General features: G+C 63.5%; 2 protein-coding genes across 2 annotated transcripts; one reads left to right on the top strand and one right to left on the bottom strand.

Moving 5' to 3' along the window:
• Positions 1-419: 419 nt before the first annotated feature.
• On the bottom strand, positions 420-12,916 carry UBE2J2 (ubiquitin conjugating enzyme E2 J2). Its single transcript, XM_082833472.1, has 7 exons — positions 12,809-12,916; positions 8,993-9,123; positions 6,319-6,359; positions 2,264-2,366; positions 2,045-2,183; positions 1,648-1,728; positions 420-1,064 (listed from the first exon to the last, which is right to left on the bottom strand). Exons 2-7 carry the CDS (start codon positions 9,121-9,123, stop codon positions 780-782), a joined length of 780 nt encoding a protein of 259 aa, XP_082689598.1. The 5' UTR covers positions 12,809-12,916; the 3' UTR covers positions 420-779.
• A 5,462-nt stretch (positions 12,917-18,378) lies between these two features.
• Positions 18,379-22,061, top strand: SCNN1D (sodium channel epithelial 1 subunit delta; the record flags this gene model as incomplete). Its single annotated transcript, XM_082860388.1, is given in 13 exon segments — positions 18,379-18,714; positions 18,716-18,762; positions 19,291-19,448; positions 19,451-19,497; positions 19,573-19,751; positions 19,928-20,216; positions 20,218-20,448; positions 20,640-20,757; positions 20,885-20,967; positions 21,042-21,113; positions 21,329-21,422; positions 21,466-21,804; positions 21,952-22,061. Coding segments are annotated over 13 exon segments (2,103 nt in total).
• Positions 22,062-22,544: the final 483 nt, after the last annotated feature.

Raw genomic sequence — 22,544 nt, 5'->3', positions numbered from 1 at the left:
TGCGGGAAGCCCCACGTGTGCAGAGCCTGTCCGGCGGGTGGGACCCAGGGGCCCGCTGGGGGGGTCTCCTCCTTCCATTAGCGCAGCCAGCGGGAGCCCGCAGGAAGCCATGGGGGTGAGAGAAAGCCGGCAGCGCGACCGCGCAGGACGCACAGCTCAGCCCCGGTGACAGCCTGTGGTCAGAAAGGAAGCAGATTCTCAACTTCAGCAAAACAGAGCACACGTGCTTTTTCCCAGGAGGAACCTGCTTCATTCTAAGTAAACACAAATGCCAAAGCCCAATCCCCTGACCCACCCATGGCTGTCCCCGGCCAGCGGGCCCCGGGCCACCCTGCCAGGCCCCCAGCCACCCTGCCAGGCCCCCGGCACTGCCTGCCGAGTCAGAGCTCCACACTAAGAACGCACGCAGAGTGTTGGATAGGCATCAAGTTTTATATTTTTAAGTGACCAAATCTAATAAAATGAAAAACAGATTACTAAAATAGATCCAAAAGACAATACAGGAGATAAGCTATAAAACCAAAGCGTGAGGCCCTCTCGTGGACATGGAGCCTCCCAGCCCCCAACGGACGCCAGGGCAGAATGGGGGCTGGGAGTCTCACGTCTCCAAATCCAACTACACACTTTGGTTTGTGTTTTCCTTTTGAAGGTTTTTAAAAAGCTAACCCCAGGAGTCAGGCAGGCCCGCCCAGTGCTCGGCGGCACGTCCAGCCAGCCCACGTCGAGCTCGGGCCCAGCGTCCCTCGTTTCCGACCACCTCTGCTGGTCGTGGCGGCGGCTCACTCCTGCGCTATGCTTCTCAGCACGTACTTGACCGTGTAGGCGAAGGCTGCAAACCCAACTATAACAAACAAGTTCGCCAGGGCACCGCCCAGGAGTCCGTGGTGCCGGTTGGCCTGCTGGAGCCCCGCGAGGTGCGGCCCAGCGCCCGGCGCGTGCCCGTTGAGGAGCGGAAGCCCGTTCTGGCCGTGGTGCGTCTCCCCGTCTGGAACCACGTCTGGTAAGGGGAGAGCCTGGGGTCTGCTACTGAGTTCGTCTTGTGCTCTCTGTTTTTGCTTAATTTCCTAAGACAAAAACAGCAAGAAACAAGGGTTGGTTGAAACAAGCCAGCTCCTTCAGGGCTAGGGAGGGGACTGCGGTCTACCACAGAGACCCTGCAGGGTCGGCGGGCAACGGCTGCACGTTTCGTCCTGACAACTGCCCTCGGAGGCAGTGCCGCTGCGAATCCTGTTCAACAGACGTGGAGGCCACATGACTTGCCAAAACCGCCAAGCCTACGCCTCACGAGCTAGGACCGAGCCAGGTCCGAGCTACTCTGAACCACCAGGGCCCCGACTTGCGTGTGGCTCAGCCTCCCGTTCATGGCCAGGTTGTCTGCTCTGGCACCAAGACCAGCAAGCATCCCTGCCCCTCACCCCTGGCGCCCCAGGACCTCGACAGGCCCAGCGGCCTTCCCCCGACTTCTCCCCGTCTCCAACCCACCATCCAACCCCCCGACCCCGGAGGAGAGGGTCAGGTCTTTACACCTAAACACCCCCCCACTCCCGGTCTGCAGTACAGGAGCACATGTTCTCTGTGGAAAGTATTGAATCAAAGTGTCCCTGACATGGGGAAAGCAAAACTAATGGCCAACTTTCACTTTCTTACCTCCACGACTTCGGGAAACAATTCACAAAACACTTTGTCTTTTAAATTAAACACTAAACTTTGTGCAGCCAGTTGTCTTTTCTAGGAAGAGAAAAGAAGAAATATCAGCCCGAAGGCTAATTTCAATTCTTTCACATCTAAACACACACTGACAGACAGTCGAGGGCTGCTGTCTTCTTGGTGTGGAAAGGACTCCACAAGCATGCTCCTCGTGACAAGCTGACGTGTGGTCTCCTAAGGCTGTTCACCTTCCTGCATCATCCACTGATGATGCTAGACCTGACCCCTACTTAAAACGGGAGAGAAATGAAAGCCCGATATCAAGGAGTCGCTGTCCTGACTGGGTACAGCAGCTGTGGAGACCAACCGCACTGCCCCCCTCCCGCCCCCAGCTCACTGTGAAGTCCGAAGTCTCAATGCTGCCCAGGGTGGGGCCCTTCTCCACCATGAAGCTCAGGAGCCCCGTCAGGATGGTGGAGACGGACCAGGCCGGGTTCCACGTGTCTGGGTGGAAATCCGTGATGGAAAGACACAGCCTGAAGAAAGGGACCCAGTCAGCGGGGTGCACACTCCTCAGGACCCCAGTCCCACTTCAGAAGCACCCTGGACGCCTTACCTTGTGTTGCACTTAAATCTTCCATTAGGAGTTATCATATAAATACTAGGAGGTTTAAAAGGAAATTCTCTGGGAAAAATTAGTTTTCCATGATAATAGCCACCTGTATCAGAACAGAGAAGGAGCCTTGTCATTGTTCAGAGCGCGACAGGCCCTCACTGCCCTCAGGGTCCCGGCCCGGCCCAGCTAGGTGTCCCCACCCGCTACCCACCAGCCGACCATCCCTGGAACACACACATCTCACTGGGGGTCACGACCACCAACCTGGGGGGGCCCTTACCCCCACTGCCGACTACACGTCCCTCCTCCACCCTCGCGTGCCCCCCTCCCTGAGAGCAGAGCATCAGGACAGAACCTCCAGGCTCCTCGCTGGCCCCACGTCCACCCCCGCGAGTGGCAGCTCTTCCGGTCCCCTCACTGCTGCCCCACCTGCCTCTCCTCCACCAGACCACACCCAGCAGCAGGCAAACGCACCATCATTTCCCCCCCTTAAAAACAAGTAAACAACAAAACTCTGAGCCCCCACCCCCACCCGGCTCCCCTCCAAGCCCTGCCAGATGCTCCGCCTCCTTTATGTAAAATTCCTGACCTTGAAGTCACCAGACATCCCCGCTGGGCCACGTGACCCCATCTCAGGCCTCACAACCGTTCCTCAAGGCCCAACCCGAGCCCGGCTCCTCCTGGCATCCTCCTGGCATCCTCCCGGCACCTCCAGACCCTCCCCCACTCCAGACCTGCGTACTGACCGTCCCGGCAACACTGCCCCGGACGGGTACAAGATGGAATTCCTGCTTCTTCCCTCAAGCAGCAGCTCCGTCCTCTTAGTTATTCAGACTAAACTCTGGGGGTCCCCTGCTCCCGTATCACACCTACTCCATCAGCAAATCCCAGCAGCCCCACCTTCCCACAGATGCAGCCCCCAAAGCTTGGAGTGACCTCACCAGACCCCTGGCTTCCATCCCTGCCCACCCAGCTCCAGGTCCCACCATCCCGTCCGCACTGGAGGCCTCACCCCCTTGCTCTCAGGGTGGCACCTGGGAGCCTGTTGGAAATGCAGAGCCTTGGGCCCACCCACACCGGCGGGGCAGAACGTGAGTTTCACAGGATTCCCAGAGACGTGTGCGTGTCTGTGCATGTGTGCGTGTACAGCGAGGCTTGGGGTAGCTGCCCTGTCCTCCCACTGGAGCTCCCAGCTGTCCCCCCAGCCCTGCAGGTCTCCGCTCCAGCACCCCACCAGGGCAAGGCCTCCCACTGCCTTGTACGGCTGCAGCATCCCAGCTACCTGGTGTGCTCTCGCTTCCACTCTCACTGTCGGGGGTGGAGGGGTGACTGAGACCAGTGTCACCTGCGAGGACAGCTCGGCACACAGACAAGCCCACCAGCAAGGGACTAACTCTAAAAGCGACGCTGAAGCACACCTGCAACCCACAAGTACTGAGAAAAGCCCAAATGGAAAAAGCGCAGGAGATGGGAACAGGCGCTCGGCCCAGAGAAGACCATGGTGGCGCGGTCGTGACGGGAAGCAGTGGGCTCACACCACAGGAACACTGTCCGCCTCGTTCAGTCGGGGGCGGGGGGTGGGGGGTGGCGACCCCGCCTGGCTGATCCAGAGGGGACCCGTCGGCACCACCCGCCAGTCCCCAGAGGGAAGGGCTCCAGGCGCGGCCGAGCACAGCGAGGGGCTCAGGCAGAGCCATGAGCAGGGTCCACGGTGGCGGGGCCTGCAGTTCTCCTTGCACCCAGGCGCACACTCCCAACCTCAGAGGGTCCGTCCCGGGCCGGGAGGTGCATCCGAGGGCGTGAAAGGCCCCTGGGCCTCTCCTCCGGCTTCATTCCAAGTGTCCACAGGCACTGAGCCCCGGGACAGACAGACAAGACTGTGAGCACCGGGCCGGGAGGAGGCCTAGGAGAACCGCGCCTGGAACCCCAGGCACCTCCGGCCCCGCCCCGCTGACAGAGAAGCTGTGCGGGGCGATCCCCGGGCCCTGCTCCACCCCGGGACCCGCCCCGGCCACACCATCCGGTACACACAAAGACACCGCAGAGTCTCAGAACGAGGCACGGTGACTCCCCCAGTTTTATGATTTTAAAAAACTATGTTAGCTATTCTAGGTCCTTCACCTTTCCATAAGTTTTAGAAGCAGTTTTTAAATAAGCCTGTGCTCACCTACAAAAACCTCTGTTAGGGTTTTAATGGGATACTGTAAAACCTCTAGACACAGATCAACACTCGTGTACTACCGGGAAGCCCACCTGAACTGTGAAACTAGTGTCACAGTTTTGGCACCGGCAGAGCCCAGAGCAAGGACCAGGTCAGCGGGCAACCGACACGGAGCCAGACAGACGTGGACGCGGGAGGGAAGGGTCAGAGCATCCGGAAGTCAGAGGAGCAAAGGAGGAGGGAGCCAGAGTCCACACAGGCCCAGACCCTGAGGCCTGAGAGCCATCCACCAGATGCGGCAATTCTGAGGGTCCCTCCGAGACCCTGATGGGAACAGAGTCAGCAGAGGATGGCACTGCAGACAGCAGAGCCCTGAGCTGAGGAGGGGACAGGCATCAGGAGAGGGCACAACAGCAGGTGCTGAGGGGAGAAGGGCAGCGTGTGGGCGGGGTGCAGCGGAGGAGGGGGAGGGCAGCAGGAAAAGCTTTGGTCTCCGAAGGAAAGCTTTACAAGGAGGATGAGGACTTTCCCAGCCTTTAGACCGGGAACAACAGGGACACACGGGAGAACAGATGGGGCAAATGAGAGGAAAAGTGACAAGGTTGGGTCTGGAAAAGGAGAGCCTTTCATCCAGCTCAGAGGGGCTGGGTGGGCGGGGGTCTCCTGCAGTCCCAGCCACCACACCGCTCGCTCGGGGCTGCCCTCTCCTCTCCCTGCCACCTCTACCCTCTGCCCAGGTGTCAGCCTCACTTACGCCACCAACAGTTCTGGCTGGTCCTGGGCTCAGTGTGTGGGGGGCTCTCATCACACAATTAGTAAGCAGTGTTCTCTACTGTACGTTAAACACTAAAACCACAAAGAATAAGAAAACTCTGAAACCAGGCCTAACCCTACTCGCGAGAGAACACTGCTCGTTCTCGGTGTCTGTCCAAGTTCGCTAAAAACGTATCGTGTGTTTCGTAAGCGTTTTAACATGAGCTGTGCAAGCTGTTCTGCAGCCTGTCTTCCGCCCTTTCTCCTGGAACCCCCACGCAAGGCCATCGCCGAGCCCGTTACCCTGTGGTCATGACACATCCACCCTATAGATACGCTTCTGCACACTGTTTCCCTAGGGCAGGTCATCCCCCAACAGGGATTCCTGGGCCACAAGAGTCCCACGAGGCTAGTGACTTGTCTTCCCAACTACCCACAACACTCCTGGGCGTCCAGAGCACCCACACTTCCTCCCCAGTAGCACGGGTCCTCTAGTGGAATCGAATGCACAAGCCCCCAGGAGGAAGACACAAGTGTGCTGCTCCGGCCACCCGAAATCAGGACCCAGGGACTAGAGTGCCCGCTTGGCCACGGCTCTGTCCCAGGCTCCACCACCCGGAGGCTGGCGCCAGGCTCCCCTCGGGCCCCTGGAGGCTCACTGACTGACAGCTCCGAGATCTGTCTGCAAACACCAGAGGATGCTGGGTAGCATCACCTGACCACGGCAGGCCCTGCAGCCCCCTACACCTCAGGGTCCTACCTGCACAGGGGCCCGCCCCTCAGCTCAGAGGACTCAGCACAGAGTGAGCACTCAGGAAATGACCTTTCTTTCCTTCAACAATACACGTTAGTCTTACTTTTCCCCCGTCTGTTCTCTCAGCTCTGATCCCACTGACGTCCGAGGCTGGGTAAATTCGATACTCACAGCAGCCCCTGAAGACGGAGGTACATGGGCAAAACCAAACCGAGCAAATCCCTCTATGACTTGGAGGAAACCAGAAGGGGCTCCACACACGTGCGGTCTACCTCACGCACATCCAAACCAGAAACAGTGTTATTTACAAATAGGTGTTTCTCAGGCAAGGGCAGCTCTGAACACAGACGCCGCCACTTGTTCCTCTAACTCAGGGCAAAGACTTACCTTCGTAGGGAGTCATCTCAGGGCCTCGGACCACATAGTGCCTGAGGGAGGGAAGAAAATGAGTTGGCTTTGGGGACGGCAAGTTCTCCAAAGTCCGAGTCACTCCAAGGCCAGGGTTTTTAGCGCCCACCCGCAACTAGATGTTCACAGACGCTCAGTAGGGGAGCTGAAGGGTGAACCCGACCAGCTACCCAGCTCCCAGCTCTGCAGCTTCTCCAGCTGCTGGCACGTTAGCCGCTCTGTAACGGGATCAGAGAGGCTGTGTCTCCCAAGTTTTCCACAGAGCACTTCTGTATCCACAACACAATATGCAAAAAGCTAATCCTCTCTAACCGTCAACCCGACGATTTAAAAATTAACTTCACGGGCTTCCCTGGTGGCGCAGTGGTTGAGAGTCCGCCTGCCGATGCATGGGACGCGGGTTCGTGCCCCAGTCCGGGAAGATCCCACATGCCACGGAGCGGCTGGGCCCGTGAGCCATGGCCGCTGAGCCTGCGCGTCCGGAGCCTGTGCTCCGCGACGGGAGAGGCCACAACAGTGAGAGGCCCGCATATCGCAAAAAAAAAAAAAAAAATTAACTTCACAATTTATTCTTGAGACGTACCTAAAATCTGGTATTTTTCAGCATGCCCAAATATCACGCAGTAGCTAACCCGGGAACAGCTGGAGACACGCAGAGGCTGGGTCCCCGGCCCTGATGTCCTGGAAGAACCAGACTCGACCTCAGAGCAGCTGCCCTCCAGCAGGAGGGACAGGGACAGCCCGTGACTGTCACCAAAGTCCTCACACGCAGAGAGCCTCAGTCCAGGAGCACCAGCCGCCATGGACTCTGCTCTCCACGTGAATAAACGAGGCTTCATCTCTACGTCAAGGAGCATTTGAGCTTATGAATTTTTTTTTGTTTTTTGGCCGCACCTCTCAGCTAGTGGGATCTTAGTGCCCCGATGAAGGGCTGAAACCTGGGCCCTCAGCAGTGAGAGCGCAGAGTCCTAACCACTGGACCGCCAGGGAAGTCCCTGAGCTAATGAATCTTCAAAGAAGACAGAAAAGCACAAAGAAGAAAGTAGACCTAACCAAAAATACCACACCAGACACACTGAGCACAGGTCAGTAACCGCCCCTTCGGGCACTGCTTCCCACCAGGACGCTGCGACAACCCCTACCCCCTGCTGCCTGATAACGTCTGACTCAAAAAATACTGTCGTCCCGTGTCAGCAGACCAGGAACACACCAAGGAACGTGGCCTTAATTTGTTACTGCTCCCAATTCCTGTGCCCAATCTGAGGACACCGGGAAGGGCCGGTGAGCAGGGCTCTGAGAGCGCCCAGCAGCCCTGGGGCAGCAGAGCAAGGAAGGCTTGGAGGACAGGCATCTTCCAAAAAAACACGCTCTTCTCCCAGCTGAAGCAACAGACACCCACAGCTGAGCAGAAGAGCCCACGCAGCAGGCCTGACACTGCTGTCCTCAGCCAGCGTCTGGGAACTGGATTCCAAGGGGTTCTCATCACCCCAATGCATCTCAACTATTTGTGCAAAAAACGTACTTAATGCTGAAGGGAAGCCTGCTGTCCTGCTGGGAGTCTGGAACACTGGCGGGTACCAGGCAGAGCTGCCCGTGACCCACCCCACTGAAATCCCTGGTGCTCAGTCCCGAAAGGGTTTCCCTGGTGGATACACCTCACAGGGCTTGTCACAGCTGGCCACAGGGGAGGGGAAGCTTGTGTCCGGTCTCCAATGGACTCTGCCCTGTGCCTCTTCCTTTGCAGCGGGTCCTCCTAACGAATGATGGAGCGTAGGACCCGACTCGACTCACATGCAGCAGGGGCCCACACAATGAGGATGTTCCCCTAGACTGCCATGGGACCCATCTGTCCACCTGCCAACTATGTCCTGGGGGCCACGCTTGTTTTTTGTCGTCTGGGGGCAGGGAGAGCTCTGCTGCGACACTGATGCCTCCCCCACATGCCAAGGCCAGTCTCCCCCCTGAGACCCTCTGCCCCACCTGCCAGTGCTGGCCCTTCTCTGCGAGCCAAGGGAGGAACGCAGACCCAGAATCCTCGAACACCTGTCCAACTTGGAAAATGCTTTTTAACTCAGATCTCTTTTCTCTGAATTTCAAAAAAATTTTTAAGTATTTGTTAAGAACAAAACATAACAAGGAGAAAACACTCCTTGATATTTCAGCCCTACACTTTGTCTCTCACAAAATCACCAGCAAACCTGGTAGGAGCAGCTCTTCTACAACACGGCGACAATCACTATGAAATGCATATTCCCAAAACACAGAGCTGGAGCATCAGAACCCGTCCCCCCGTCACCAACTCGCCAAAGTAAGACAGGGCGCCTCACAGCACCAAGAAGCAAAGAGCAGAGAAGGAAAGTCTAAACGTGTAGCTTCTCCAACAGCCGTGAGGTCTGCAGGCCCCAAAGCCTCCCCCAGGAAGGACCCTCTCTCTGGCCCCAGCAGGCAGGGGTCAAGGACAGCCCACCACACCCCCAGCTGCTGCCCATCGTGAAGACAACCGGGCAGCGTCCACAGGCCTCACAGTCCACTCACACCTGCCAAGGGTACAGGAGCCCCTTCCCCGCGCCAAGACGGCCCATCCGGCCCACACAGCCCAGCCCGAGAAGCTGGGTGACGGGTGGTGCGGGCGAAGGAGGATGCAGAGCCTTACCACTCAAGGATGTTGGAAGGGAGGGGCTCGGCACAGATGTAAGGCACGGGGTCTTTCTTAATCCGGAGGTAGTCCTGCTTCAGGCGCTGCGTCGCTGTTGTGGGTGCTCTCCTAGCGCTGCTGCTGCTCATCTGTGGAACACAAAGGTCTGCGCTGACGAGGACAGAGGTGTTCCCTGCCGCCCTCCCTACAGGCAGCCTCCGCCACCCAGAGTCAAGGCTCATGGGCCGCGCTGACTTGCCTGAGCCCTCAGACACCCGCAGGCCTCGCGGAGTCCCCTTTCCTGTCTGCCCGCTAGGATCTTCGCTGACACGACATCGTCAGACAGAAAAGTTAATTAAAACCCTGCAGCCACACTCCTGTTTTCAAAGAACCTCCACGGGGAGAGAGAGCTCTATCTGCAAGGGTCGCGGGAGGAGGCCCTGACCGCCTGCCACGTGAGCATCTCCCCAGTGCCGTGCTGGGCGGTGCCACTCCCCCGCCACGGCCCACTGATGCCCGCTGTTAAACATTTTCCAGCACACCTACCACTGGCCACAGGTGGGTGGGAGCAACAGAGGAGCAGAGAAAGAGCCTCTTTTTGGGACTGGAGAGAGAGACGGGGACCCCAGAGAGACTCAGGAAGCGGCAGCTGGACAGGCAGAGATAAGGAAGTGTCCTGCGTCCAGGACACATCACTGGGTCACCGCGGCAGGAGCCAAACACAGTGAACAGCGGCCGATGAGGCCAACCAGGGATGCGAGGCCAGGCCATCAAGCGGTGCCCACAAAGATTTTAGGCCCAAACCTTAAGGCACATCAGATCTTCTGTTAGAAAGGTCACTCTGGTGGCCCAGCAGAGGATGGATGCGACACCATGGGACATACAGGATGGCACAGGACAGCACTGAAGGCTGGGGACAGGGAAGGAGGGAGCAGGCATCATTCAAGGCAAGAGACCTGAGGGGGCCCTGGGACACCTCAGCTCTGCCCCAGAGGCGGGAGGGCGGGATGGGGACGCGCAAGACAGGGCTCCCCACTCTCACGGGCACCACGACGGCTCCAGCTCGATCCACTTAACCTACCAGAATTTCTCACAACGTAAGGTGCAAAAGCAAAAAAGTTCTACTGCTAAAACTAAAGCGCGAAAGCCACTGGTGTAAAACATGGTGGAGACAGAGAACACACCAGGGTGTGCAGCTCAGGATGGACAGGAGTGTCCAGGCTAGAGGAGAGGCCAACTGGATGGGGGGGCAGTGAGGGAGGAGTCACTCTGCCCGAGTTCCCAACCTGTCCCGCCGACAGTGGCCAGGATCTCCACCTGGAGCCACTCCCCGCACCGGGCCGGCCCCCGCCTCACCTCAGCCCGGGGCCTCTGCATGCCCCTTCCCTCCCATCAGCCTCTGCCCACGTCGCTGCACCAGAGGCCATGGACTCCTGCCCAGTGGGATCCTCCTCAGAGTAGCCTCCCCACCAGACGACGACCAGGGCTCGCTGTCTCGCTCTGCACCCCCGGGGTACCCGCAGTGGTCCCGCCACACGCATCACAGCGCAGCCTTGCTTCCTACTCTGGGGCCCCTAAACCTCGGATCCCCATTCACCCCCACTCTCCCCAGCCCCACCACACACCCCTGATGCAGGGCCCGCTGCTCTGCCCGTCAGAGACCTCGAGACTTCCGCCCAGCCTCCCGGCTCGCAGTCTCCCTCCATTTCAGTCCATCCTGTTCGCTGAAGTCAGATGACCCTTCTCATCGCACAATTCTGATCGCAGCCCTTCAGGAGGCACCCAGAACTAAGCAAATAAACGTCAACACCTCCACCACCTGCCAAGAGCTCTCCGGAGCAGCCCCAGACCGCCCTCTAGCGCCAGACTCCCAGGGCCCCCGACATGGCCTGAGCCGACCCCGTCCTCATCCCAGCCACACGGCCCCTTCCCGCTCCAGCCTCTACTGGCAGACAACTCGCCGAGGCCCTGGTCAAGCGCCTCCATGCCACCCAGCTCCGCTCCGCACAGGGGCCCGCCAGGCCCCAGCAGACACCACTGGCTGGTGTGCCCTCGCAGGTGGCTAGACCAGCCTGGGGGGAGCACTCCGTCCACAGCACCGCCCCAAAGGCCGGAGAAGCCAAGGGGACCAGGGCGATGTGTAGTGACAAACACAGCGACAGTCCAAAAGTAGGGCCACCACCCAGGACTCGTTTCCTTTAACTGCTCGCCGTCAAGTTAACTCTGCCGACACAAACCGGCTCACTGGGTAATTCAGATACAGCCGTGCGGGCCTCAGTCAAGCGGCCAGCTGGGTGCTTCACAGAGGGTAGCGCACGGCCACAGAAAATAAATAAAACAGATCCTGCCCGCCTGGGCACAAATGGACTTTTCTCTCGCTTTTGCTTCCAAAGCCGACTTACAATCCAGCTACCGGGTCCCTCAGAGGAAAGGGCTCCCTCTGCGCAGCGCCCTCAGGCCCCTCCGGGTGACTTCCGGTGAGCCGGCCTCTCCCAATCCGCCCGTGCGCACAGACCAGGCGCCTCCACAGGCCACGAAGCGCTCCTCAAGGGCCCTTCAGGCCACGTCCCCACGGAGAGAGCATGTAAGGCGTGTCACACTGAAGGAAACAGGGCGCAGACGTTCAAAAACATAACAGAACAAGAAACAGGGCCCGTGCACAGAACCGCAGGGCAGAGAAGCTGAAGGCGGGCAGCCCGAGGCAACGGGGGACAGACGTGCCGCCCGCCCCTTTCTCCCGCTCGGCGGCTGAGTGCTCCAGTGACTGTGCGGCACGAGACCTTGGCCTGAGCCGCCAGAGGGCACGTGACACACCCGTGCCCGGGACTCGCACGGAATTCTCTCCCTTCACCAGCAGGGTTGCTTCACAGGCCGGACGGAGGCCCGGGGCTGATGGGGGCCGCCCCGCCGCCACTCCCGCACCTGCCAGAGATCGGCGCGGCCAAAGTGTGCGGATGACTGAGCGCCAGTTCTAGGTGCCGAGATCCAACGGTGCCTGCAGACACGCGGGACCTTTCAATCAAGCGAGACCCTTAAGTTCCTCTCCGCGAAAACGAGCCTACACCGAGGGCCTCGCACCTCCAAAGAACAGAGCCGCGACCACCGCCCTCACTAGCTCCGCTCGCCGCCCCCTCCACCGGCTGGGGCCTGACCTCTCTAAGTGTTTCATGCCTGGGCCCGCGTGCGGTCGGGAATGGATGGGAACTACACATAGACCAACTAAGTGGTACTAACTGGAAAAGGGGCGAGACGCTTACACATGGCCAGACGAGAGAGCGGGCGTGCACAGGCGAGGAGCCGGCCCAGGGCCCACTCCGGCCGCCCGGCGTGGAGCTTCCCACTCTGACCGCCCGGATTTTCTCTCAGTTACCACCCCAAGGGCGTCAACCAGGCACGCTCACTGCTGGGGGGACATAAGGGGCGGTCTGGAGTCCTAACTGCTCGGGGATGAAGCGGCGGCGGGCTGGACGGCAGTCACCCCATCCCAACACGGATTCCCAGAGCAGTTTACGAACCAAGCTCTACGCCGGCCCGTCCTGACGGCAGCCGCAAGTGTGCCACTAACGGGAGGCCTTTCCGTGGGACGCCAACCGTGTAACCACCCGAATCCCCAAGCTAGCCGGAGGGAGAAAGAGCCGGCCCGGAGCCCCGGACGCCCCGCCGTAACCGAAATCAGGTTCCACGCACGGAAGCTCCAGGCCGGGCCCCGCGAGCGCGGACGGGGCGGGGATAGGCCGTGCGGCGGACCCGCGCCCCCCGCCCGCCGCTCGGGCCGGCTCCGGCGCGGCGGACGCGCGGCCGAGGCCCCGGCACAGGCCCGCGGCGCGTGCTCACCTCTCCCCGTCGCCGCGCGTGGGCCGCCGCCGCGCTCAGGCTCGCCGTGCTCGAGGCCAGAGCAGGGAGCGAGAGAGTGGGGCCCGCGCCGCAGAGCTGCACCGCGCCAGGACCGAGCCCACCCCGGCCGCCGCCGCCGCCGCCGCCGCCGCCGCCGCCTCCGCCTCTGCTTCCAAGATGGCCGTTCGCGGGGCGGGGTTATCCACGCTTCCGGTTCCGGGGCGCGGTTAGCCGGGGGGCGACCTCTCTAGGCGGCCGGGCGGACGTCGCCTGCGTCTCGCAGCCGCCACCCGCTCCAGGAAGCGGAAACAGTAGGCGCATGGGCAGTGGCTTGCAGCCTCGCGGGGCGGGGCCTGAGCCCTTCTGCACGTCTGGTCTGACAGCTGCGGCCCTCCGGTTGATCCTTCAGCCGCATCGCTGTCCGGCTGGCGGCCCCGGGGAGAGTCAGCGGCCGTAGCGGACCGGGGCCCCCCACCGAGCACGTTCCCCTCCTTAGGAACCCCGGCCTTCCGCGGGAAGACAGGTTCTGTTCGAGGGTGACCCCCGCGGTGCCGGCGTGAGCCCCGCCCGACTTCTCTGGGACGCCGACCCTCCCGCCGGCCCCCTTTCAAAGGATCGGCCCAGTGCGGACTGGGGGGCCCAGTTCTTGTGCCCATTTAGCAGGAGAGCGCGGGAGGCACTCTGCGTCCCCGGGCCTCAGTGACCGAACCACCTGGGGCCCTGAGAATCGAGTCCTGGGTGGCCTTGTGTGGCTGCGGTAACGCGTGGGACCCGGAGCCCCGCCAGAACCTGTGCCAGGTGGGGTCTGCCGTGGGAAGCCTGCCCAGCCCCTGCCCAGGGGGAGAGCTGTCCTCATAAAAAGTGTTGCACTGTTTCCCGACCGAATTTTCCACCCAGCCCATCAATAGGGTCATTATGCACCGTGGATGCCGCACTGAGGCTGGCTTTCCGCTCCCACGGCCCCCTCCCTGGCCCTGGGGGAGGGGGAGGCAGAGCAGGGCGGTGGGGCGGCCAGGGAAGGCCCCGGGGAGCAGAGGGTGCTGCCACTGGGACAGCATCAAGACAGCCCTGACCACGGGGCCTGGAGGTGTCATGTGCACCTCACATCTGCCTTGGGGAACACTGGGGGGCACGTGAGGATGGCACACAGGTGGGGTTCTGGAAAAGGGAGGGCTGGGCAGCTGGGCAGGCCGACACACTACCCTTCCTGGTGAGTGGGGCTGGGGGTGCCCACACAGGCTGTGCCATTGCCGGCTCGGCTGTGAGGCTGGTGGTGCTCGTCAGCCAGGACCCATCTGGAGGGGCCGTCGCTGGGCAGAGCACAGGGCTCCGTGCAGCAGAGCTGCAGTTCAGACCCCAAGTTCTCACCCCTGACCACGACCCTGACTGCCTCTCGGAATAGACCACCGGTCAACGGGGTAACTGACCACGTGGCGATTGACGGTGGACTCCAAGCCCTGACGGGTGTAGCCGTGGCCACTGGCAGAGGGCGGGAGGGCGGCCATGCTCGCCCCCGAGTCTGGCCCACCCAGGGCGCCTCAGGCAGGATCTGAGCGGCCACTGCAGGGCTGGCCCCTGACCCAGGGCAGAAGCAGAAGGAGTGCCCGTCGTCCCTCGGCCCAGCACCAGGCGAGTCGGCCCGTGGGAAGCCAGCCTGCTACGTCTCTGGCCCCCAGTGTCCCCCGGTGCTGGCCCGCCCTCCTCCTGGGGAGGCTGACAGTCCCCAGGCCCCACCTACTGCTGCCACGCTCAGGAAATAGCTCAGCCTGCCCTTCACTCCCCCGCCTTCCCCCCCACCCGGGCTCTGCCATCCCCACACAGGGTGGGCCCAGCTGTTTCTAGCTCACGGAGAGTTCTACAAGGGAGGCCACCCTGAGGCGCCAGAGTGTTTCAAATGCAGGTGTGAGGCAGACCCACGGCCGGACCCTGAGCCCCACACGGGCAGCGTCACGCACTCTGCCCACCGCAGCCAGCCGGAGCCCCCTCTGTGGTGGCAGGAGCCCCTGCCTGCCACTGCGGTCAATGCCTGGGGGATGGAGAGTTTCTGCAGTTGCACCGAGGAGGCCCCTTACCCTCCGGAGGGCATGGACTCCAGATGGGCCAGCTCCAGGGCGGGGAGGATGCCCCTACCTGCCCACCCCCCCAGGAATCCCACACACACGTGCAGAGCCCATGAGCTCAGACTTCACATCTGTTGCACTGGAATTCCCCCGGGGCCAACCCTGAGCTGTCCCTGAGGGTGGAGGTGGAGCCCAGGCACCCGCAGTCTGCAGGGCAGCCCCGGCCTGCAAAGGGACGCCTTGGTGCCTCTAGGCCCAGCCTCGGTGAAGGCCACCACTTGAAGGCTAGGGCCAGTCGTCCTTCTGGGGAGAGGGCGGGGGACGGGGGCCCTCCGCCTTTCCCTTCTCTAATCCTTTCAACATACAGCCGTCAAGGGAGCTGGGGAAGCCCTGTCCCGCCCCAGACACCACCTACTGCTCCTCCGGGGACTGGAGGGGCCTGGTGACGCAGGCGAGGGCACGGGCCCAGAAGGGAGGAGGGGGCTGCTGGCCTCACTGCCACTGGACGCAGTCTCTGTGTCTCTGCCCTCCCAAAGGCAGGCTCTGGGGTGGCCGCCTCAGGAGGAGGAAGGAGGGGCTCTGACACTGGCCCAGTGACATCAGTTGGTCTCACCTCTGAGCCTCGAGGAAACTCAATCCCACTTTGTACCTGAGGAAACGGGCTCAGAGAGGTTGAGTAACTTGGGCAATGTCATACAGTCGATGAGTGGCAAAGCTGTGATTCGCACTCACGCCCAGATGAGTCCAGGGCCAGCTCTTCCCCAAGCGTGACTTCCCTCTCCCAGAGGTCTCCTGTGGCCATCTGCCTCCTTCCAAAGCCACGAGGCTGGTGACCTCATGCCTCCTCAGAGCCAAGGCCCCACCAGAAGGGCCTGGTGGAGGTGGGGGCTTCCTCCCTTATCTCAGCCCGGGTCCTCAGCACCGATTTGGGGTGGGGTGTCAGGAACCCAGAGCCTGTGTGGGGAGGGGCAGAGGGCCTGAGCCGACCCCTCAAGCCTGGGACCAGGCTGAGGGTCCGGTCACTTGGGATGACGAGGCCTCTGGGTCATCCTAGAGCCATGTTGGGTCCCCCGGCGTGTCACCCTGGGGCTGTCCTGCCTCCAGCACACTGGCTGGCCTCATGCAACCACACTGAGGCCGAGGGTTTCAGCAACCGAGATGGTGTGTCCCTAGGGTGTGGTGCTGTCTTCGTGGGTGGTGCGTGGTCTTAGTATCTCCTGGGAGGCTGAGCTGTGGGCGCCATCTCCCACCTGGGCCCCAGCTCCTTCCCACAGTCCCCGCCTGTCCCAGGGTCTGGGCAGCCAGCCCTGGCAGACCCCTGTGTTCTGGGAATGAAGGCCCCTGCCCAGCGACCCTTGGCCACAAACACTTGTGGTCAGAGGCCTGGCAGGTGGAGGCGAGCAGGCGTCCTTGCAGGCCAGGCTGGAGGAGAGTGGACAGGGCAGGGGGCATGCAGGGTCTGCTGCAGCGGGGTCCCTCCTCGCCCTCCAGAAACCTCGGGCCCCTCACCCCAGCCAGGGCCAGGGCCCCAAGCCTGGCGCGAGGAACCGGGGCAGGAAAGCTTCCCACCGGGGAAAGACGCCAGTGCCTGCAGCCAAAGGCTTCCCCTTCCAGGACCAGAGCAGGTGTGACTGCCCCCAGCCAGGTCCCTCCCCACCGCCACGTCCCACGCCCAGCCTGTTATAAATAGGAGGCTGCCTGGCCAGCGTTGGGCCACGGCCTGCTTTGTCACCTGCTAGAACCGCCAGCAGCACCGCCACTGTCGCAGCCACCCAGCACGGGAGGTTGGAGACACCCACACAGGGAGGCTCCAGCCTCAAGGTCCCAGGGGTGCCTGAGGTGGCCTGTGGCCGGGGCAGTTGGGGCAGGCCATCTCTCCGGGTCTCCCCTGCCTGAAGTGGAGGGGCCACGTCCCACGTGAGAGGGCAGGGGCTCCTGTCCACACCTTCATCACGCCACCCCCACTGACAGAGGGCTTGCTGTGTGTGAGAGGAGTGTGTGTTCGTGCAAGTGTGTGTGTGTGCGTGTGCTGCGTGAAGGGGCCATGCACCCCTGCTCCTGCCGCAGCTGAGGCGTCAGGGACCCGCAGTGCCCACACTCACCCCAGCGCATCCGCCCCAGTGGCAGGACCCTGCTCCCCGTCTCAGGAAACCCTGGAGGTGCCTGGGTCTCCAGAGCCACCCTCCTCCTGCTCCAGCTGGGGTGGGAGGCGGCCGGTACGGAGTCCCAAAGAACCTTCTGGAGCCCCTTTTGCCTCGCCAGTATCACAGGGCTGAGGATCCTGCCTTCCCTGTGAGGGCTCAGTGTGATCACGGGACACACGTGTGGGCAGCGCTCTGTCCCGTGTGGGACCCGCCATCAGCACCCCATGCTGGCATGTGCCCCTGGCCAGGCCACCTCCACAAACCCGAGGCCTGGGCCCACACAGCTGGCTGGTGCTAGGGTGCCAGCACGTGCCAGCTGAATGCACCAGGCCCTTCCTCTGGCTCAGCGCCCTCCCCAAGCGCCAGCCCAGGCCCCATTGGCTGGAGGGGCCAGAACTCAGGGGGCTGCACCCCAAGTATGAGAGGCCTGACGATTCAGACCAAGATGGGGACATTGTGGGAAGTCCGCAGTAGGCCCGGGCAGTGACTCAGTGCGTGTCCTGGACCGGCAGGCCTGACCTGGTCAGGGCTCCACGGCCCTGCACACTGGGGGACCTGGGTCCCGGGACGCTGGAGCCTCCGGGTGGGAATGGGGGCCAGGCAGGCCTCGGGTCCACCTCCTTGCGGCCCTCAGATCCCCACCACGTCTGGCCCATCAGCCTGCTGCCTACTTTTCCGGAAGCCCGAGGCCCACGAATGGACCATCCCTGGGGACTCAGCTCGGTGGACAACTCCCCACCCCAGGCCAGCAGCGCCCACCGGTCTACAGGCCTGACCCTTGGCCCAGATGTGGCCAGACCTGCCTGGCTCCATCGGCCCCAGTCAAAGTGGCCATGCTGGCCGCTGAGGGGTTGGTGGAGGCCGTTGAGGCCCAGAGTCCCGTCAATCCTCAGCACTGGGCTCTAGGCCCACCCTGAGCAGGTCACCTGGCTGCCCCTCACCAAAGGCCCCTGGCCCACTTGGCAGATGGCAGCAGAGACCCACCCAGCCTCGAGCCTGCCTGCAAACAAGGCCAGGCGTGGCGTGAACACCATGTCCCCTGCTGTCCCTGCCCCCACCGCCCAGGCTCAGCTCTGGCCATGACAAGACACACCCGCGGAGGCCGCCTGGTGCCCTGCCGGTCATCACAGGGGAGGGCCGCAGCGTCGGTCCCAAGTATGGACCAGCTTCTAATGGGGTCTCTCTTGGGCATCAGCAGGCCGGGCTGGGCCACTGGAGGCTGAGAGACGCGACGGTCCCGGGAGTTCCCAGGGACAGAGAATGGAAGTCGATGGCATGGCCCCGGGTGGGGACACCTGGGTGGGGTCAGACCGGACGGTGGGCTGGGACCCCACTGAGGCTCACTTCTGGGATTCAGGCTGGAGCCATGGCCCAAGCAGCTGGTGGGGGGCCGGGGACCCGAACGTGCCCCCAGCTGCCGCCATCGCCACCACCGCCCTCGCCCGAGGAGGAGCGTGGGGAGAGGCTGGTGGAGCTGCGCGCCTCGTTGAGGGAGCTGGTCGCCACCTTCTGCACCAACGGCACCATCCACGGCGCCATCCGCCTTGTGTGCTCCAGCCAGAACCGCCTCAAGACTGCATCCTGGGGGCTGCGGCTCGCGCGGGCCCTGGGCGTGATCTGCTGGCAGCTCGGACTCCTCTTCAGGCAGTACTGGCGCTACCCGGTCATCATGACGGTGTCCGTACACTCGGAGCGCGGCACAGCGCAAGCTCTTCCTGTCGGTCACCCTGTGCGACATGAACCCGCACCGGTGAGGGCTGCAGCCAGCTTGGGGCCCTCCCCACGTGCTGTCACAGCGGGAGCCCCCATCGTGGACCACTTGCCTTCCCCAGCCCTGAGCCCCGGGAGCGGGCTAAAGGGCGAGAGCCAGCGGAATCCTGGTGTGACCACTGCCACCCGGAGGGACGCTGAGGCACTGGGCAGCCCGGGGAGGGGGAGGGGAGGGTGGCAGGGGACTTTCCAGAAGGGCAGGCCCCCCGAGAAAGGAGCAGGGCAACACTCCAAAGACAGGGAGGGGCCATGAACGAGCCAGAGGGTGGCGGGGTCCACGGTGGGCGGGGCAGGCAGGCGGGGATCTGACTTCCCTCTGCAGCCCCGGCTCCCGAACCCCCTCCTAGGCTTCTGAGGACGGCGGGGGATGGGGGCCGCTCTGCTCTCCGTGACACCCAGGTCAGTGCCGTGGGGACCAGCGTGGCTCTCCCCGCAGTGTGCGTGGCTGTCGTGGGGACTCGGGGCCTGGCTCTGACTCTGCTGCCCCCCACCCTGGCCCTGCCCCCAGGCCACACCCAGCCCGCCGCCCCCTGCGGGCGCTGGACAACTTTGCCCGGCAGAACATCTACTCCCTGTGTGGGTTCAACTTCAGCGACAGCGTGGACGCCCCAGGGGCCAAGGCCCTGGGCCCCGAGCCCACCTTCCAGCTGGACCGCAGGATCCACCTCCAAGGCTGAGCCCCCTGGGGGGCCAGAACAGAGTGGGCTGCAAACTGGTGAGTGTCCCAGCCCTGGGAGGTCTGCATGGGACGGGGCAGGTCGGAGCCCCACGCTGACCCCGTGCCGCCCAGTGTAACAGCGCCGGAGGCGACTGCACCCAGCAGGCCTACTCCTCCGGCGTGGTGGCCGCCCGGGAGTGGTACCGCTTGCACCGCGTGAACGTTCTGGGCCTGCTGCCCACAAGGACGGCCACCACAGCCGCGGCAGACACTGTCTTCTGCCGCTACGACGGCCAGGACCGCCAGGCCCAGTGAGTGCAGGCGGGTGGCTGCTCGCCCCGCCACGCCCCATGCAGTGGTCTGCCGGCCCCACGGCTCCCTCCAGAGATAAGGCAGCTGTGGTCCCCTCCCTGCAACCCCGGGGCTGCACACAACAGGGTGATGGGTCAGGGGTATGTGCGGGTCTGAGCGTGGCCCCTGGTTCCAGACACTTCCAGACCTCGCACCACCCCAGCTACAGCAGCTGCTACACCTTCAACGGTGTCTGGGCCGCGCAGCACCCTGGCATCACCCACGCTGAGTGCCAGCCTGGGCTGGGTGTGGGCGGGGTGTCCAGGCCGGCCTGGCCTCACCCCCGGCCTCCCCCAGGGGTCAGCCTGGCCCTCGGGGCAAAGCAGCAGGATCATCTTCTTCTGCTGCCCACGGAGGCCGGCATCAAAGTCGTGATCCACACGCGTGACCACACGCCCTTCCTGGAGCACCGGGGGCCTTCAGCATCGGCCAGGGACTGAGACCACCTCCGAGAGGTGGGCCGCCCAGCCTCCAGGCTCCTGGCCTCCGTGCCCAAACCTGGGGCCTCGGGAGCTCCAGGGCAGGGCGGCAGAACTGAATCACACCCCCTCCCCCCAGGACAAGGTGCACCAGCTCGGGAGCCCCTGTGGGCACTGCACAGACAGCACGGGGGGCGTGGACATGCAGCTGCTGTACACCGCCTCCTGCACCAGGCAGGTGAGGCGGGGCCTAGGGGGCATGAAGGAGGGGGGAGGGGCCCAGGGAGGGGGTTGGGGAGTGGGGGGGCTAAGGCAAGGAGTGGGAGCTGGGGGGCGGACAGGCCAGTGGGAGGGAGGTGGGCGGGCGGCAGGCCCGGGAGAGGGGCGGCGGTCCTGGACCCACAGCTCCAGTCCCCGCTGTTCCCCCAGGCCTGCCTGGTCTCCTGCTTCCAGCCGCTGATGGTGGAGACCCGCTCCTGCGGCTGCTTCTTCTACCCCCTGCCTACGGGGGCCCAGCACTGCAACTCCATGCGGCACCCGGCCTGGGGTAGCCCCCCACTCTGCCGGCCTGCATGGGCTGCGGGGGGCAGAGTCCCAGGCTGCCCCGTCAAGGGCAGACCTCCCCACCGCCCCTGGGTCATTCCTAGCAGGTTCACCCATGACCCCCTCCCCAGGTCACTGCTTCCGCCGCCTCTGCAAGGACCTGGAGACCCACCGGCTTCCCTGCGCCTCCCGCTGCCCCCGGCCTTGCAGGGGAGTGGGGAGTGCCGGGGTGGGGTCCGCCCGGAGGCACCTCGCAGGGATGTGACGGGGTCTGTCTCTCCCAGGGAGTCTTCGTGCAAGCTCTCCGCTGGGACCTCCAGCTGGCCTTCCTCCAAGTCAGCCGTGAGTCCCGGAAGCGGGGTGAGGCCTCAGGGGCAGGGAGCCCTCCCCGGACTGACCTGTGTCCCCGAGGCCCTGCCCTCACACTGCCCCACAGGGCCCAGGGAGGAGCCGCAGCCAGTGAGCCTTGTGTGTGCAGGGCGGGCCAGGCCCCCGGAGCCCGAGCCCCAGGTGGGTGCAGCCCCCTCCTGCTGAGGTCATGTCCTGGCGCCCCCCCTGCCATCCTCGCCCTTCAGCGCCCCCAGGGACGGCCCCGCCCCAGGAGCAACCTGGCCAAGGTGAACATCTTCTCTCAGGAGCTCAGCTACCGCACGGTGGACGAGGACACCCGTCTACTCGGCAGCCACCGGGCCGATGAGCGGGGGTGGGGCAGGGCTGGCGCCCGGGGCCGCCGCTCACCGCCCGCAACACCCATATGTGCCACAGCTGCTTTCAGCCACGGGCAGCCTCTGGAGCCCGTGGTTCGGCTCTTGTGTCCTCTCAGTCGTGGAGATGCTGGAGCTGCTGCTGGACGCTGCGGCCCTCGCCCTGCTGCTGTGCTGCCGCCAGCTCCACGGGGCTCGGGGCCAGCCCAGGGCAGCCACGGGGATGCCCGCTCCGAGCCAGAGGCCGGCTGGTGGCCGGGTAGCTGCAGGCATGACGTCGAACGCCCGGGGGCCCAGCTCCACCTCCCATGATGTTGCAGGGGCTCCGGCAGGGGTCTTGGCTGGAGGTCAGCCCGGTGTGGGCCCCGGAAACTCCTGACACCTGAACCAGCCTGCGAGTGGCCTGACCCTGGGAGCTGTGGCAGCAGTGGGCTCTCCTGGCTGCCCAGGGCTGGCCAGTCCCGCCCCACAGGCCCCCCCCCACCCCCGGCCAGCCGAGCCAAACCCGGGGCCCAAGAAGCAGCGGCACCAGAGCCCGAGGGCGGGCAGGCGCCAGGCGCTAGCACATGGGGCCTTCTTAGCGCAGCTGCCTGCCGGGCAGTGACCTCACAGGTCTCAGGGAGGCCTGGGGCAGGGAGCAGGGGAGCGTCCCCACCACTCGGGATCCTCGCGCTCAGGGCGTGACGGAGCATCTCCCGTATGCAGGAGTGTGCACGCGTGCATGGGGGGGGGGCGCCCCAAGGGAGTGTGTTTGCCTGGTGTCAGCGTCATACATCCACATGTTTCCGAGCATCAACACGTCTGTCTACACCTCCGTGCAGGTGTGTGCAGGCATCGGGCAGAGCCCCCCTCGCTCAGGGCCAGTGGGAGAAAGGGCAGGACGAGGCCCGGGCACTCAGTGACCTGGGCCCGCTTTGCAGTAAAATGGATGATTCTACCTGGTGGCTGTAGTGTGTCCTGCCGTGCGCCCCCCCCACTCCCCCCACCCCCGCAGCGAGCTGAAGACCTCAGACCACACCCCCACACCCTCAGTCACGGACACGGTGGGAGCTGGGGAACGGGAGGGCGTGGGGCCAGAGCTTGCCCA

This window comes from Leucopleurus acutus (genome assembly GCF_964270905.1).
Source record: "Leucopleurus acutus genome assembly, chromosome: 2".
NCBI classification, from domain to species: domain Eukaryota; kingdom Metazoa; phylum Chordata; class Mammalia; order Artiodactyla; family Delphinidae; genus Leucopleurus; species Leucopleurus acutus.
Note: the sequence above shows the minus strand (reverse complement) of the source record. Positions and strands in the feature narration are given on the sequence as shown.

Excerpts from the sequence above, each read along its gene's own strand:
- UBE2J2 (XM_082833472.1), bottom strand. The coding sequence starts at position 9,123 with ATGAGCAGCAGCAGCGCTAGGAGAGCACCCACAACAGCGACGCAGCGC. Across the intron at positions 2,367-6,318 it reads TGAGATGACTCCCTACGAAG|GTGGCTATTATCATGGAAAA; the intron begins GTAAGTCTTTGC and ends GTTCTGATACAG. Across the intron at positions 2,184-2,263 it reads AGATTTAAGTGCAACACAAG|GCTGTGTCTTTCCATCACGG; the intron begins GTAAGGCGTCCA and ends CCCTTTCTTCAG.